Source organism: Xenopus tropicalis, chromosome 5 (genome assembly GCF_000004195.4).
Source record: "Xenopus tropicalis strain Nigerian chromosome 5, UCB_Xtro_10.0, whole genome shotgun sequence".
Lineage (NCBI taxonomy): Eukaryota > Metazoa > Chordata > Amphibia > Anura > Pipidae > Xenopus > Xenopus tropicalis.
In genome coordinates, this window is record NC_030681.2 from 95,492,205 (window position 1) to 95,510,536 (window position 18,332).

The window sequence follows — 18,332 nt, forward strand, 5'->3', positions numbered from 1 at the left end:
ACAAGTAGTTATTGCTCTAAAAAGTGTGCCTATTTCTGGGTGATAACTGACTTTCAAAATATGCATAAGCTCTTTTAGGCAACTGCCATTTACCCCCTGAGCTATAAAATATGTGAAAGAACTTTGCAACAATATGTTTGATTTTCAGTAGTTAAATCTACATTGAGTATTATACTGTTCAATGTAAGTTCTCCTTTGAAATCAGTATGATACACTTGCAGAGGTTAATAGTCTCCTGCGATGTAGTAAATTGATGCTAAAGTTCTGCCTTATGTTTATCTTTGTTACCTGTGAGTGAATTACATGTGAGTGAGCAATTCAGCTGCCTATTGTTTTATAAACATGATCCTTTGCTAAAGACTGAAAATTGCTGACATCGCAATGATGTCCATGCAAAGACAATTAACCGGTATACAGATATTTAAGGACAGTTATGGTATCAGTTATCTGGAAACCTGTTATTGAGAAAGCTCTGAATTACAAAAAGGCTCTCCCATAGACTCCATTATAAGCAAATAATTATAATTTTTAAAAATGAATTTCCTTTTTCTCTGTAATAATAAAACAGTACCTTGTACTTGATCCTAACTAGGATATAATTAATCTTTATTGGAGGCAAAACAATCCTATTAGGTTTATTTAACGTTTAAACGATTTTTTAGTAGACTTAAGAAGAGAACCAAATTACGGAATCATCTCTTATTAGGAAAACCCCAAGTCCCAAGAATTCTGGATAATAGGTCTAATACTTGTACATCATTTTACCTTAGAAGTGTCTGATATCAGTTCACATAGGTTGTATCTATTGCTACATCATTACACGAAGAATAAGCTGATTTTATAGTATATGTCACAAGCTGATTTTATAGTGTATGTATGGCAGGGATCTGCAAGCACTGATTTTCCAGCTGCTGTTAAACTACAGCTCTCAGAATCCTCAGAATGCTGTTAGTCTTCTTGGAGTTCTAAGAGCTAGAGAGCCAGTGGTTAAAGATTCTTTCTGGAATTTACAAGTAAGGGAATATTCTAGCATTATTATATCTGAATCTTTTTTCAGCTAGCAAAGGGTTCTTGCATTTTGTCAAATAAACACCAGTATATGGGAGTGTGATCATCTTATTTCTTGGAAAAATTCCTAAGTAAATAATAACCATTTGTATCTTCCATTTGTAGCCTCGGGAGAAAGGCAGGATGCGCTTTCATAGACTGCAGAATGTACAAATTGCACTCGACTATTTGAAAAAACGACAGGTAATATATTGTTTATTTGTTAGCAAAACTGTGTGTTTATTTCAAGCTTCTCATTCAGATGTCAGAGTTTTAGCAGAAACCAATCAATAAAACAAAATGACATCTATTATTTGATATCAGATGGGATTTCCAAACACACAATGCTTTGTTTATTCCCAAAAAGGTTGGTTACATCTCATGTTTAAATTCAGCCATTGTAGTTGTCAGTAGCTCGCAAAGAAAGGGAGGGCCTCCCTTGTGTTATTGATTGGGCCTACTTCTCTAACAGGATCAAGTCAATGTCTTTATCGACGACAAATGATACACCACTATATGTACATACTGATCCTGTTTTAAAATGTAGAAGCAACGTGTAATTCCATACAGTTTATACTGAGTCACGTGTTAAGGGCCACTAAGCTGATTGTGTGTAGCTGATTTGATTGCTGCAGTTCTGGCCTTGCATGCCATGATGTGATTGGCTAGTAATTTAAAGTTCTAGCTAAGTTCTGAAATGTGGGGGCCTTATTTTTACAGATATATGCTGGGGGGTCCACGTGATTGGCAAAGTGGAACAGCTGCACTATTCCTGTCGTTTATGAAATGACAGTGATGTCTGACCACCCATGTTTGTTACCTGATTCAATTGCATAAAAATGAGCTCTTTGTAGGCAGCTGTACATATATGTCCCACTGTCCAAATAAATCTTCAGACCCAAGTAAATTTAGCTCAAAAGAACAAATTTGTTTATGTGTTTCCCATATAAAGGGGAGGTCATTTCCTAGTAGCTTAATGCACATAATGTCTTAAAATCCTACATGTATATTTACCTTTTGTTGCTGTCTATATTCATTTTGTGGTCACAGCCTCAATGTACCCCACTTAAGTGAGCACAATTCGGTTTTTGCTATAGTATCCCATATAATGCTACTTCTTCTTTTACGAAGTTTACATTTCTATAGAGCCTGCTATGCATAGACATGCTTAAAAAACCCAACACAAATCATGGGGAATAAAGGGAAAAGACTAGTCTATAGTCAATAGGAAGCAAAAAGGTGTCAAGCACTATTTAACAAACTAGTAACCATATCATGGGCAGTTTATCAATGGTTTAACTCTCCACGAAAATACAGTATTAAGCATTTCATGTTTAACAAATTGTCTAAATCCCCAGTCAGTTACCTGTGTAGGGCACATATGCAGTGGGAAGCCTGGAAGTAATATACCTTTCTGAGCCCTGGTGTTCCCCTTCATTTCTATCTTTTCCTGCTCCATGTTTTTTTCAAATTATTTGCCTGCTTGGGCTTTCACTTTATTTTTCTCTTTTGCTCTCTCTCTACTTTTTATACATGCAGTCCCCTTTCTCCCCAACACCATTTTTTGTTTCTCTTCTAAGTATCTTTTATACTGTACTGAATATCTTTTATACTGTAATATATTTTATAACACAGATAGTTAAGCATTAGAACATGTCGAGTAACATTCAGGGAGGGGGTTCATTTATCACAGATATGTAGAATATGCCTCACTGGCAGCATTATTCCTTGTAACATATTTTTATGTTAGATAAAATTAACTTTGCTACTCTAATGCTGCAATAATACATCTTCATTGCAGCACACTGGTAACATATTATTGCTAATGCATATGTAGCCATGTAACCTATCCATAAGGCTGAGAATGAGGCAAGGGTTTATGGTGAGCAAGCCTTTACTGGTTTATTGGTCTCATTTACAAAGCTATAAATTCATAGCTGTGGGCAAGAGTGTAAGAAATATATTCTTTTTGAATCTATTATTATTTTACAAGGCACCAATAACTGCCTCCACATAAGATATATTGCAGAAAAGAAAGCAATGAAGTAGTAATTAATAGCCAAGCTATCATAAATCCATACTGGGTTTCTGAAATATTTAAATGGTCTTAGTTGTCTCAAGATATGGTGGTCTGTATCACTGAAAGCATTAGAGCATTTTCTAAGAAAAATATATTAAATAAGATCTTTATTAATATATGATATACATTCTAAGCTCTAAAATGTTAATTGGGCAGAGAAAATATTATGCTTGACCCTGTGTTATTGTATCACATTCTGCAATATGATAGCAGTCATATTGGTTTGTTCCTATATCTGTAATACACACTGTAGTTTATGATTTTATGAAACAGGCTTACAGACAACAACAAGAGATCCTCTGCATTCACCCATTGTAAGAATCTGGCTTACTCATAGATTAGTATACCCTTTGAATTGATTATCATGTTAGCTTCAGAAATTCTAACGTGTTTTATTGTGTTACAGGTGAAACTAGTGAATATAAGAAATGATGATATAACTGATGGGAATCCCAAGTTGACTTTGGGCTTAATATGGACCATCATTCTGCACTTTCAGGTAAGATGCCATTTTTATATTTACTTTTCATCTGTTATTATTATAATATGATACATTATAGTATAAGTTCCATTGCAACAGTTAAAATAGGGGTTTTCTCTTAAATGCAAATTTAGCAAGTTAGTTTTTTAGGACTTCTTTACCAGCCTGTTACTGAGATTGTGACTGAATACAGCACATGCTCAATATTGTAATATTTTTAATTTGAAATATATATTTTTATAATGTAGGTAAAAAAACTGTATGACATGTTCACAGGGTCAAAGAAACCAAAATATAATGGAATGAGAATTTCTAAAGTATTTCCCACTGTACCCCCTGTTTTTTTATGAGCTTTACAGTCATTTGTGCACCACAACAGTATTGTATAATTTAGCAAAGTGCTGACTAATGGCTGTATAGTGTTTACAGGAAATATTTATGCTATGAGTGCTTGTACTGTGCCACACAGATATACACAAAGACAAATGTCATGTGCATGGACTGAACTTTCTGAGCATAGTATACAGTGAATTGTATACAGCCCTTGTTGTGACATGTAAGGATAACAGAAGCTCAGTGGCATTTAGCACTATTTCTAAGAAATCATATCAGTATTACATGTAATTAAGTGATAACATCCCTAAAAAGGATATACATGACAGCTTATGTATTATTTTGTGTTATTTGTGTATTATGCAAAACTTAATGTTTATTTTCTATATCACATGAACATCATTTTGTTTATAAGTTTTCTTAAGTCTTTTCTTGAGTCAGGTTTTTTCTGCTGGTTCCCTATGAGTTCTATTTCATTTCAGGGCTTTTATTGTGGTACTGCGCTGTTTTCATTTCCTATTTGGAAAGAGTTGTGCATTTATGACAATTAGATCCTCTACCACTAGATGGCACTCTATATTGAATAATCATTGTGCAATGGCTTTACTCTTACCATCGTGTTCATATTGTTCAATAATAGGCTAATCTTTGGTAGAACATTAAATGACTTTGAATTACCAGAGTTCTATTGTAATGCCAACATGTAATTTGACAGGCCTCCCCGATCCTTATCTGGCCCAAAAATTGGGCAGGTGTTGATCGGGCAGTTTTCATTTTCCCATCGGATCAGGGATCACATCCGCCCAGTGATGCAGCTCTTGGTCCAACAGCTCCTATATCCGTCATAGCAATTTAAAGGAAAAGTAAAACTGAGAAATTTTTAACTAAAAATTCTATTCTACCCTGACCCCAATAATTGCCCTTTCCTACAAACCATTTATTATTTTGAATGCTGTAGTACAAAATAACTGTTAAAAGTTGGCTTCCGGTCATTTGAAGAAAGGCGGTACGGCGATGCAGGGGAAGTATCAGGGGAAGCGTCCACTATGCGGCGATCGATTGATTGAGCCTAGCCTTCCTTCTGTATAGGAAGGAGTCAGGCTAAGCTCGATCAATCGATCGCCGCATAGTGGACGTTTCCAATGATACTTCACCTGTATCACCGTACCGCCTTTCTTCAAATGACTGGAAGCCAACTTTTAACAGGTATTTTGTACTACGGCATTCAAAATAATAAATGGTTTGTAGGATAGGGCAATTATTGGGGCATGGTAGAATACATTTTTTAGTTAAAAATTTTTAGTGTTACTTTTCCTTTAATTGTTTGGTCCTCGGGCCAAATGATCAAATTAGCCCGATACCGGCGACCTTAGATCAGCACATAGAGAAAAGATTCACACATATGGCCACCTTAAGACTTTACAACTATAAAAAGTATCTGAATTCTTGATTCAGCACCTTGGGCAATACTGACTGTAAACAGATAAATCAGCATTGTGATTATTTTATATAAAACATTTTCCCAAATTTTATTGACACTTCAGTTTCCTACCATCACATCTTTAACCCTTTAACTGCCAACGGATTTGGTCAAAGCGGAACTTGTATGGCCAGACCGTTTTTTAACATTTTACATTCTTTCACTTTAAGGCCTTTCCTTGGGGTTACTTTTAGTTCCCCAAAGCACTGCTCCAGAAAACTGCATACTTTAGATTTCAAGGCCAGTATTCCACTTAGAGTAGGTTTACCCTAGAAAACTATACATTTTTGGACAGAACAGATTCTGATGAATCCAGAATAGGCACAACTGTCTTTCTAAAATAATTGCAAACCTTCCAATCTCCAGCTTCTTACCTCGCACATATCATTCAATACCGAGATAAAACACAAATAAGAATAACCTCTATTTCAGCTCAATAGCTGCCTTCCCGGACTAGTACCAGTAGAACATGGGTTACACTGTACTCTCTTACCCAGAATGGGCCTTCGCTAAGTGGAAGAGGAAGGTGAGGGTGTTGTGCAACTACACCTCTCTTGCTGCTATGCAGAAAAATGAAAACAGAGGGCGCCAGAGGTTCTTGCAAATAACAAAATAATAAGTGTTTATTGAACATCCACAGGGTTTACTCACAATACAGCTTCAGAGGCCATTGGTACATGCAACACATACCGAGTGTATATTCAGACTAACACTCTCCTGCGGGCAGACTGGCAGGAATCTCCCTTCACCTCTGCGATACACCCTGTAGTGGATCCCTCAGGGAATTCTCTATCCTTATTCCCTATTCACTTGGATCCCTACACTACAGGCAATGTGGCCTGGGAGAGATATCTTCAGAAAAACTGCAAATCCTATGCAGGAGCTCAGTGCTGCTCATTCTAGCTCAACCCTAACTGCCTTACACTCCTAGAGTATACTATAAAGGGAGCTACACCTGCCACTATCTAATGCCTCATTCACGGGGCCCTGTTCCCCGACTTCACTGGGCCTGGGCTCTCAGCACACATCCACCTTGTCCCTAAGGTGGAAGCAAACAAACAGGAAGGTGCCACTCCTCTCCCAACACTATACCAAAGTCAGGCAGGATGTGGTCACCATACCTTCTAACCAATAGCACCCATATGTTAATGAACCATTAAACACCCTGTTGTGCTTTTCAAAAACAACCCTGATTATTGCACAGTCATGTTCATGTAAATATATTATGTAATAAGTAATGGCGATTATGAAAGCCCATATGCCAGCTGTTGCTAAATTGAGAGTAAAGTGTTATGGTGTGAGTAGGATATTTTAACATGATGCAGCCAATGTGGCCTACCTATTTATGGTTGCTACCACATCTATATATATATATATATATATATAATTCTTGCACTGTTCACTTCACTATAAAACATAAAAGCTGCATCCATGTATTTGGGATCAACTTTTTCATAGGATAATTGCACGGATTGGAAGAAAGTAATGTTAGCCTATATCATAAGAACCATTTCCCAACCCCCTTAGGCTCAGAGAGTTATGCACCACACCGTTTCTATTTTAAAGAGATACAGTAGATTGTGGGAGATGAAGTCCCTGTGCTTTTCATAGTGTTGGGTGCAGAGATTCTCTGAAAGCAGAGGGACTTCAAGTCCCAGAATCCATCTCTTCATAATGGAACATTGTGAGAGAAGGGGGTGGGAAATAGTTCTTACAAGTCTGAAATGGATTATCCTGGTTTTCTTTCAGTCATATCATGGGTGTCTATGTAGACAAAACTATATATACATAGTTCAAATGCACTGCCAAAAACCTTGCACCTTTTCTACATAAACCCAACTGAGGTAATGCGAAAAGCTGGGGGTCTTTAAGAAACAGCTTATAAAGGGAATTTACCTAGCAAGTCTGTGTGCAAGCAGTAAAATGCTGGCACGATGCACAAAGCTTCCATTAACTGACAGTATAGTTCCTCAGTAGGCACTTTTCTTAGGTAGATTCAGTAGATCTGCTGTTGATATTCTGGTAGTCTTTGTTGTTGCTGACTGCACATTTATACTGTATAGCACTCAAACATATGCAGGTGTTTTAATGATACATTCCTTAGAAAATGTATATGTTTTATATAACTGTTTCAGGAATTACTGAAGGTCAACCATAATGCAGATGTTGTAACTTGTTCTCCTACCACATGTTCCCTGACACGGATGCATAGTTGCTCATTGTATAGAAAGCTGTGGATTTCATTGAAAAGATACAGCCTGTACAGTTTAGTACATGTTTAGGGAAACATCAGCTCTGAAAGTGAGATTAGCCCGTTAATGTGTATTTTTTTTATCTTCATATATTTCTCATTTCATATCCACTGACATTCTCTTTTATACTATAAGCTGTCAGGGTATTTTGGTAATTGTAGTTTATGAATAGCTACAGTGGCTTGCAAAAGTATTCGGCCCCCTTGAACTTTTCCACATTTTGTCACATTACAGCCACAAACATGATTCAATTTTATTGGAATTCCACGTGAAAGACCAATACAAAGTGGGGTACACGTGAGAAGTGGAACGAAAATCATACATGATTCCAAACATTTTTTACAAATAAATAACTGCAAAGTGGGGTGTGCGTAATTATTCGGCCCCCTTTGGTCTGAGTGCAGTCAGTTGCCCATAGACATTGCCTGATGAGTGCTAATGACTAAATAGAGTGCACCTGTGTGTAATCTAATGTCAGTACAAATACAGCTGCTCTGTGACGGCCTCAGAGGTTGTCTAAGAGAATATTGGGAGCAACACACCACAAAGTCCAAAGAACACACCAGACAGGTCAGGGATAAAGTTATTGAGAAATTTAAAGCAGGCTTAGGCTACAAAAAGGTTTTCAAAGCCTTGAACATCCCACGGAGCAATGTTCAAGCGATCATTAAGAAATGGAAGGAGTATGGCACAACTGTAAACCTACCAAGACAAAGCCGTCCACCTAAACTCACAGGCCGAACAAGGAGAGCACTGATCAGAAATGCAGCCAAGAAGCCCATGGTGACTCTGGAGGAGCTGCAGAGATCTACAGCTCAGGTGGGGGAATCTGTCCATAGGACAACTATTAGTCGTGCACTGCACAAAGTTGGCCTTTATGGAAGAGTGGCAAGAAGAAAGCCATTGTTAACAGAAAACCATAAGAAGTCCCATTTGCAGTTTGCCACAAGCCATGTGGGGGACACAGCACACATGTGGAAGAAGGAGCTCTGGTCAGATGAAACCCAAAATGGAACTTTTTGGCCAAAATGCAAAACGCTATGTGTGGCGGAAAACTAACACTGCACATCACTCTGAACACACCATCCCCACTGTCAAATATGGTGGTGGCAGCATCATGCTCTGGGGGTGCTTCTCTTCAGCAGGGACAGGGAAGCTGCTCAGAGTTGATGGGAAGATGGATGGAGCCAAATACAGGGCAATCTTGGAAGAAAACCTCTTGGAGTCTGCAAAAGACTTGAGACTGGGGCGGAGGTTCACCTTCCAGCAGGACAACGACCCTAAACATAAAGCAAGGGCAACAATGGAATGGTTTAAAACAAAACATATCCATGTGTTAGAATGGCCCAGTCGAAGTCCAGATCTAAATCCAATCGAGAATCTGTGGCAAGATCTGAAAACTGCTGTTCACAAACGCTGTCCATCTAATCTGACTGAGCTGGAGCTGTTTTGCAAAGAAGAATGGGCAAGGATTTCAGTCTCTAGATGTGCAAAGCTGGTAGAGACATACCCTAAAAGACTGGCAGCTGTAATTGCTGCAAAAGGTGGTTCTACAAAGTATTGACTCTGGGGGCTGAATAATTACGCACACCCCACTTTGCAGTTATTTATTTGTAAAAAATGTTTGGAATCATGTATGATTTTCGTTCCACTTCTCACGTGTACACCACTTTGTATTGGTCTTTCACGTGGAATTCCAATAAAATTGATTCATGTTTGTGGCTGTAATGTGACAAAATGTAGAAAAGTTCAAGGGGGCCGAATACTTTTGCAAGCCACTATATGTTGCTGCAGGTGACCATCTACAACTCACACTGACCTCATGAATTCATCATCCTGCCTTATACTATAAGCACTGTTAGCTGGCAGGGGGAGAAGGGGAGATAAATTAATTGAAATGAAAGGACTGGCATAAAGAAATAACAGAATGTATTACATTAGGTACATATAAATTCTCTATATTCAAAAGGATGGAACATTAAAGGAAAAACAAGAAAAGGGAAAAAAGGTAATAAAAAAGGTAATAAAGGTGTAGAATATCTGTGAGTAATGTTAACAATCTTAGCATGGCATAGCAGTTCAGCTAAGCATTGACAATAAGCAGGTACATTTTGGGCAGCTAGCATACATTTTAAAGAACATTGGGAAATTTTGTTGTTGTAACTAGTGGTTTCTGGAGAGACAAACCATTGTCTCCTTGTCAAATTACATGGGGGACATGTATGAATGGATGAATATATAGCGCCAGTGATTTATGTGTTGTGGCACTGGTTAATGTTAGGGCACAGCTTGGCAGTATTAACAACTAACAACTAATGCACAAGAGGCATTCATTCCATCATGTTCAGCTTGTTATATATGGGTTGTTTAATTATATTGGAAACAAAATTGACTTCTCATTGAAAATTACAAAGGTTCAAAATCTTACATTAGGGGCATATTTATCAAAATGTGAATTTAGAGCTTAAATACAATCTCATCCATGTTCTATTAAATAGTACTATAAACATGTTTGAAATGTCAAGCAGGGAAATTTGGGGAACTTTGGCATTTGAGTACTGGGTTCACCCTTTAGGTAGAAAATGAGTATAATGTAAATTCTAGACAATAACTGCCGCATTCATTTGTGATGAGATCAGATTGTGATGAGGGTTTGGTCAAGCTTGAAGCTACATGCTTCACTTGGCATCATTTGCTCTTTCATAATGTCCTACACTTAAAAAATTAAGACATTGTAATCTTGTTTTTTTCCATTTACTCAAGTGCCTAGTAGAAAGTGTTGTTATGAGTTTTTATACACAGATCTGTGGCAGATCAAAGGGGCATGTTAAGGCTGTGTTCAAAGTGCAAGCAATGTACAGCAAGAAGACATTAGGGTATCTGGAATCAGATTTATATATGCTTATGCAAAAATACCTCCAAAATAAAATAGAATATTTCTTAGGGCCAAAGGGTCTGTGGGTTCTGGTGCTTGCGGTGGAGAATGGAGAACAAGAATTTGTGTTTTCTGTATGAATACATTATTGCCTGGGTTTGGTAGTGCTGTATTGATGATGGATGGGCACATAGGCCCATTACCTGTTCCCTTACTTAAGTACAATCCAGAGTGAGGTATGCCCCAAACACAAGTAATATCTGAATGGGCACTGAGGGCAAAATTTTTCCAAATGGGTTGTGTAATGTGTCTTAAGATTTTATTGACAAGATTTTACAAATAAATTCACAAATAAATTAATGAAAGCAATATTGCATAAAAATAATTTTCATTTTGCCATGTTGTGCCTCACTGCTGATTTTCAGTATTTGTCTTTATAACCGAGATTTTCTAAATAACTTTGTCAAGTTCAGGAACTTTTTCAGCATGTTTTAATGTGCTGAGCACCCTGAAATTCACTCACAGCTTGCTCTAACATTTCACTAACACTGCACCTGTCTTCATGAAAATATTCACTTCTGCATGGGCTCCAAGGCACACTGCAGGGCTTTTACTTGTTAGCACTGGAGGAACACTAAGATGTTTATTGCGATTAGATTTGTGGTCAAGAATTTTAGGGCTGTCTTCTAGCCAAGTATTACATTCCTTTCAGAAATGCAGCATTTTTTGGCCATGTATTCAGACATTAAGAAATAAGCAAGGAATTAATTTTATGGCAGTAGTCTGTTATTTTATGTTTTATTATTCATTTATTTTTAGTAGAAATGTAGGCAGGTACAATGTTGTTAGAAAATATATAGACATCTTGAGTATCTTGGTTGCTAAAAAAATCTCTTGAATTGCCATGTCCCCTGTTGGCTTAATAATTGGTGGGCCCTTCAGATCAGGTTCTCTGGTGGGTCCAAGGTACCAATCCAACAATGCAGACAGATACTGCTTTCAGCTACAATTACATTTACCAATAACTTTTAAACCACTGAAAATCTTAAATGAACATATGTTGGGAAAGTTGCTTAGATTATTTTTTTCATTATATAAAACAACAGGCCCCATTTAATGGAGATTCTGGCTTAGGGATAGGTAGGGCTGCGGACCTTTCCCTCGTGTGGCAGCTTAAAAGGTCAGCCCAAAGGTGCCAATTTTTAAATAAAAAAAAAAACTTAAACAATATCCCTCATTCTCAACAGCCCTGGGGATTGGCAATGAGTGGAATACAAACCATTTCAAAATCTGCCCTCAAGCATAGCAATTATTGGGATGCTGTTAAGCATTGTAGCTGAAAAGTTGGAACAACGTTGGCATACTGGGGGAAAAGGTTTAAGCATTACTGATTAAAGAAAGCTGAATTATAAACTTATGCTATTATGTTCATTTCCATGGTGACCTTTTATTTGGCCTTGTAGGCAGGTCTCCCATTGTTTTAGTTGAAAAGGGAATTATCATCAGAACATAGTTCTCTGTATAACACCATGTGACTTACTGGCAGTATTGATATGAAATTTCAATATTTGACCTAATAACAGGCAGCTGGGTGATGGGAGTAGTGGGTTAACAAGAGCTGAAAGGCAATAATTTGGATAGCCCTTCCTTTTATAATTAATGGAATCATGAGAACACAACAAATAGACAACCCTATAGTTGATAATGAAGACATTTGTGATTAATAATGAGCTCAGTCTTGCATATCCTCTGGTTAAATACCCATTCGTTTTAGCCATTTAATTTCAAACACACTCCATTCTTTAATAGATTCTTAGATTACCATATACAAGCAGAAGCATTCATAAAGCGCCAACAGCAGCGAGTTTATGTTTTCTCCCCCCGGGATAGAGAAAATACTTTGAAACTGTCAAGCACTGTAATTTACTTTATGACAGATGCTATTGTACTTATTACATTAGCAAGAGCCTAGAAAATACCCTTCATTATCCTTTAATCCAACTTTTTTTTATTGTTAAAGTACTTTCTGTGTTGCTTGGAGAGTTATGTTAGAAAAAGTATGGCTTATTGTTGTAGGACTGTTTCACCAGGTATACGTCAATGCAGTTGTACTGGGGTGGCAGCAACACCACCTGGAGATAGAGCCAGGCCTAGGAGCTTTGCCCCCCCCCAAAAAAGGCTGACAATCTGCCTCCTTCCCCCACCCTCATCTTGAGGAAGGTGTGAGTGAAGGTGAATACATAAGTTGCTGCAAATAAGTCTGTATCTCTTTTATGATCTAAAGGTGGACCTTGACCAAATGTTGGTTAATAAATGCATGTTAAGCACTGCAGGGAAATGCAATTTTTTTTATTGGCTAATAAAACCAAAGATTAATTTAAAACTGTTTTCTGTAGGTGCCTTTGGTATTATGTATAAAAAAAATTGAAAAACTGAAATGTTAAATGTAAAGGTACAGTATGCATGCTGCATGCAGTTCATTTCATTAATTTACTGTCTGGCCTTTAAATGACAGAGCTTTAAATAGGATATTGCCATCTGTTGCTCTCTGTTGACGATAATGATAACAGACTAGAAGATAAACCATAAGTTTATTGTAACACTGATTTGGATTACATCTGTACCTTGGCCACTGTTGTGGGAACTTTCCTTAAAGTGATACTGACACGAAATGGTGGATTGAAATGCGTAGATATGAGTGTGGAGCAATAAACTCTTTTGACTTATTTTTTTTTTAACTCATTTTGGCTGAGCTTTTTCACACCTTTTTACATATGCTCGCCTGGATGTGTTTAAAAGTGTTTCAAAATGTCTAAAAGTAGGGTATTTTTCCCATTGAGAGGCACTGATTTTTGGGGGGAATTTTTGTTACACCTATAAATAGTATATGCTGTATATATTGGAGGAGTTAACGGTTTGACAGAATATGTAAATTGTGTTTGAATGAATGTATATATAATTAAGCATTTTCACATGGCTGGGGTTTTGTGGCAGACCAAGAATTATTAGCTGTTTTTAAACATAAACAGTATGCTTCTTTATAAGGGAAGACCTTGTTACAAAATCTGTTTCTCTTTACATTTTCTCTTTGTCTTTTCTGGTTGCATTTACTAAGCGATACAGGTTTATGGCTCCAAAGGTTAATCTGATTTCACTGTGCTTAGGGAGAGCTGAATGAAGTGAGGTAAAAATGAGCCTGACAGTTTTCAGTCACATGCCGGCTCCGTGTCCTGACTTTGTAAGCTAATCAGCCTTACTTCATACTTCAGCACAGAGGCAATTATGTGTTTGCCTAAGAGGATTGGTGTCCAGAAATAAGTCAACTACTAATCAGACACAGGCCTTTACTGGGCACAGTTCCACTGAATGTATTACGTGTGCATTTCTCACGTTCCAAAATGGCTGCTTACTGCAGAGCCTGGGAGTGATCTCTGGAGGAAAGCAAGATGCTTGCTTAATGCTGGAGCTTTGTTGGAGATTTCTCTGAAGCATTTTGTTTTTTTCTCACTTTAAAAAGAGATGTAAGCCCTTTTTTTTATACACAAATGGGAAATGTCTGTGGATGTGTTCGATCTCAGAAGGAGGAATATAAAGTTGATCCTGGCAAGGCTCCTTTGAGTCATGTAAAGAAGTCTCCAAGCAGAAGAATTTTCACAAGGAAAAAATCAAACAGGAAGAAGGAGAGCGAATGCAGTGAGGTAATATCTGCACAAAGTATTGCAGAAAGGAATTCAGCTGGAGATATATGCCTTTCTGGGGACACTGCTGTTTCTGATGATAAACCACAGTCTTCTAAAAATGGTTTAAGCATCCAAACTGCTGATTATGATTGTCCTGATCCCTTTCACCAGGATCCCTGCAGTGTGGGGGACGCGGAAGCTGAAGTGCAAAATGAAAACAGGCTTAGAACCGGCAACTTTCGCTGCTTAGCAAGTGATGGAAGACATTCTTTCCCAAACATTCCAAATAAAGTGACATTCCTTCATTATACTGATGTCTGCTATACTAGAAAAGCATCAAGCCTAGGTTCTATAGAACACACAATAGGGCAACGGAATGCCAAGGAACATAGTTCTGCTAAATATTTATTCAAAAGTGATGTAAAAAGTTTAGATAATGTTTTTAGTGAAGGAAATGTGCACTATGTCAGAGCATATACTGTTGGGGAAAAGGAGAGGCCTTGTTTTATTTCTACTTCACCTCATAGTGACGGAAATGGGATATTTTACAGCACTCTTCCCCAAAGGATTAAGGTAATGTGTAAAAGAGCTTCAGTCTCATTTTCAGGCATGCACCATCATGTTATATATGGCTTATGTTTTATTGCACTATTGAGGCTCTCAAGTGAAGTGAAGTGAAATGAAATGCTTTGTATTAAAGGGATACTGTCATGAATTTTATGGTATACTTTTTATTTTTAAATTACACTGTTTACATAGCAAATAATTCACTCTACTATTTAAAATAATATTCTTGAACCAACAAATGTATTTTTTAGCTGTAAACAGTAGAAACAAATTGTAAGTATGTTCTTGTAAAGCAAAATATTCTAAATGCCAAAAGCTATGTGGTAAAATTGATAAAAAGTTAGCTTTATAGTTGTTAATTACAAGCGGGACTTGATAGTTAAAACCTATTGTAGTTTCTCAGTTTGGTTTAATTGGGTTTAACTGTTGCCTTCATTGCTGTGACCTTTGTAAATGTTAAAACACACAGACTCTGTAATTATACTTTGCGCTGTTGTTTATGGCCCCTATTTATAGTGCACTGTGCAGAGGTACAGTGATCTGTGTTGCACATAACATAGCATTCTGGGGGTCAAGTGAGCAGGGGCACATTTGTCTGCACAGAGTTTGGCATCAGTATAAGTTTAGGCTAGAATATTTTCCTGTCCCAGAGGTCCCAAGGGACTTTGCGAAGCAACTTTATGTTTTATGGGTGTTTTTTTGACAAACTCTATCACATGGGTTATGTTTTCCTTTTTGGTACCCACTTTTTAGTGCTAATGAGATTAATAATGACAGGAACCTCATTCTCTATTTAGTGATCTATCATTTCCTACTGTCGTAAAGTGCGGCAACGTATGCTAGCATTTTTTAAATATCTAAGCCACAGTGTGATCCTAGCTCTTTGTCAAATATGTAACTTTCAGCTGCACATAAAAATATTTTGCGGCATCGCAGTGGGAGGGGCTCCCCTGTAGGGGGGCGGTGATAGTGGTATCAAGTGTAGGGCATAACAGGGGTTACTTCTGGGGCTAAAGTGATGGAAGGGGACCAGCATGAATTATGGAGGAAAGCCAGTGCCTAGGAAGGACAGCTGGCGGGCTCCCCGCTCTTGGGGACAATTGTGTGCAGCCTTCAGTGGCTATCAGATGTTACAAGAGTTAATAGCTAAATGATATATACATGTGATTGTTGTTATTTACATGTTTAATAATTTCACCCAAGATATCACATGTGGTTTGTTTTGTTTTAGGGGAGGGGTTGGTGTTGTTGGGAGGGGCCCGTCAGATTGACACTGCCATTGTCATGCATTACCCATTCATTACTGTTCTATCATGGGTAGTAGTGTTCCTTCTTTCCCATAGAATTATATGGTCACTTCTCATTCCAACTCAGCTGTTTAGAGTGATGGCAAAATATGCTATGACTGTTGCTCTGGCAACACGATTATCTTACTAGCTGCATACTGATTGCACATGCAGTCTGGGACCCTGACGGGAACCCTGACCCGCTAAAATTCTTTACCTGTTGGTGCTTATGTTGTAGACACACTGGGGGTCACTAAAGTTTTTGTGCATGTTTTTCCCTTAACACTTAAATTTTGCAGTGCTGTGCACATCTTTTTTTTTTTTTTTTTGCGAATCGCAGTGAAATGTAAATTGCGCACAGAAATTTGCAAATCAGATTACAATTAGGTTTGCACTAGTCTTGTTCAGCTTTATAAATATAAACACAGGAAGGGCAAATATGTTCACTGTACGAATAATTCTGCGCTGCTCAAAATTTATAAATTACCTCCATTGCAAGACCAGTGGCTCACTGCACAATGGATATTCTATCATAGAAGCAACAAAAGGAGATTATGTATCTGAACTTCTGACAGTGCATCCATATTTCTGCCTGTCACCATTGCTAATGTTACTGACCATAGAAAACATAGAATAATATACCCTTAAGAAGTTACCTCAGATTTATGGTGACTTTTATGGTTATAATGTTCCTCTGAATTCTAATAGTCTCATAAATTACAATATGGGATGTTTTAAATGTAATATAATTTATAAAATGATGAGCACAGTGGCTCAGTGAGAAGCACTCCTGCCTTGCAGTGCTGAGGCTCTGAGTTCAATAGCTGCCAGGGCACCGTGTTCAAGGAGTTTGTATATTCTCCCTGTGTCTGCGTGGGTTTCCTCTGGGTACTCCAGTTTCCTCCCACATGTCAAAAAGATACCTTAGATTGTAAGCTATTTTTGTGCAGGGACTGATGTGAATGATGAATAATCTCTGTAAAGCGCTTCGGAAATGTGTTGGTGCTTTATAAAAAACAGGAAATAAATCAAATAATCATTACACAATAAAATATACACAATAACGAACAAAATTACCATGTATGATAGCTAAATAATGGTTGTTATATTTGATGCATATTATCATGTAGGCAACCATAAAAGCATAAAAACTAGAAAAAGTGTGGTTAAAAACCAACTCCAGTATTTATAAGCCAAAGTTGTACAAATTATCATTCATTTCCTGAGAAATCAGGCCCTAAGTGTATACAGACGAACTTGTAATGTCAGAAGAACTTGTATGACATTCCTTAGGAGCCACACTGTGGTACCTCTGCCCATTGCTGGCCTGTGGCCATTCATTTATGTTAAATATATGTGCAAAAATGTAACATTGATTCTTTAACATAGCCTACCTCTGATACCATTGTTGGGGCTACTACCAGCATACTCATCCCAATTTACTGAATCTAATCTCCTGCTGAGACCAAGCCATACTATTTCAAAACCTATAAAACATCATACAGATTTTGGTAGTTTTGAAAACTTACAGACATGAGTCTTATAGTTATATTTGCTTCCTTTTCAATTTTCAGATATCTGACATCCATGTTACTGGAGAGTCAGAAGATATGTCTGCCAAAGAGAAACTGCTTCTTTGGTCGCAACAGACATCAGAAGGCTATGGTGGAATACGTTGTGAAAACTTTACCACCTGCTGGCGAGATGGAAGACTATTTAATGCCATCATTCATAAATACAGGTAAGCTGTGGAAAGAAATTCTTACATTTACTGGTCATATTTGAACTGGTGCAAAGTTTGTGGCATTCATTCTAATTACCTTAGAATAATTGGCAACCTGGCCCATTCAGAGAAATCCTACAGAGTCAATAAAAGGTGCAACATTTGTCCAAATCGAATAACTCAACAATAAATCAACTGACTAGTATATGCTTCCTGCTAATTGGTTGCTATGAGTTAGTAGACCTTTTTATCCTACAGAATTGTTCTATATAATGGAGAACAGTTGCACAGTAAAAATAAGAAGCAGTTCTATTTGCAGAGGTAATAAAAAATGAGTTATTCGGCTACTTGTCATCAGGAACTGTATGTACCGGTATGTATTCTAGCCTTACGACAGGTGGAAAAATTGTATTTTAAACAGCTGTGTGCTTTATGATATCTTCATACAGGGGCACACTGTCCGGTACTGCTAAAGCATTTTTTCCTAGAACTCCCATACTGACTGGAAGTCATGGAGAGGGAGTGCTT

At 37.5% G+C, this 18,332-nt stretch overlaps 1 protein-coding gene across 26 annotated transcripts in view; it reads left to right on the forward strand.

Annotated features, from left to right (window-relative positions):
* Positions 1-18,332, forward strand: part of dst (dystonin) — a 281,394-nt gene that overhangs the window by 105,491 nt on the left and 157,571 nt on the right. For all 26 annotated transcript variants that reach the window (XM_031903049.1, XM_031903050.1, XM_031903043.1 and 23 more), the window contains 3 exons: positions 1,174-1,251; positions 3,534-3,626; positions 17,656-17,822. In XM_031903049.1, coding sequence (XP_031758909.1) covers positions 1,174-1,251; positions 3,534-3,626; positions 17,656-17,822 — 338 coding nt within the window. The remainder of the gene's footprint in view (positions 1-1,173; positions 1,252-3,533; positions 3,627-17,655; positions 17,823-18,332) is intronic.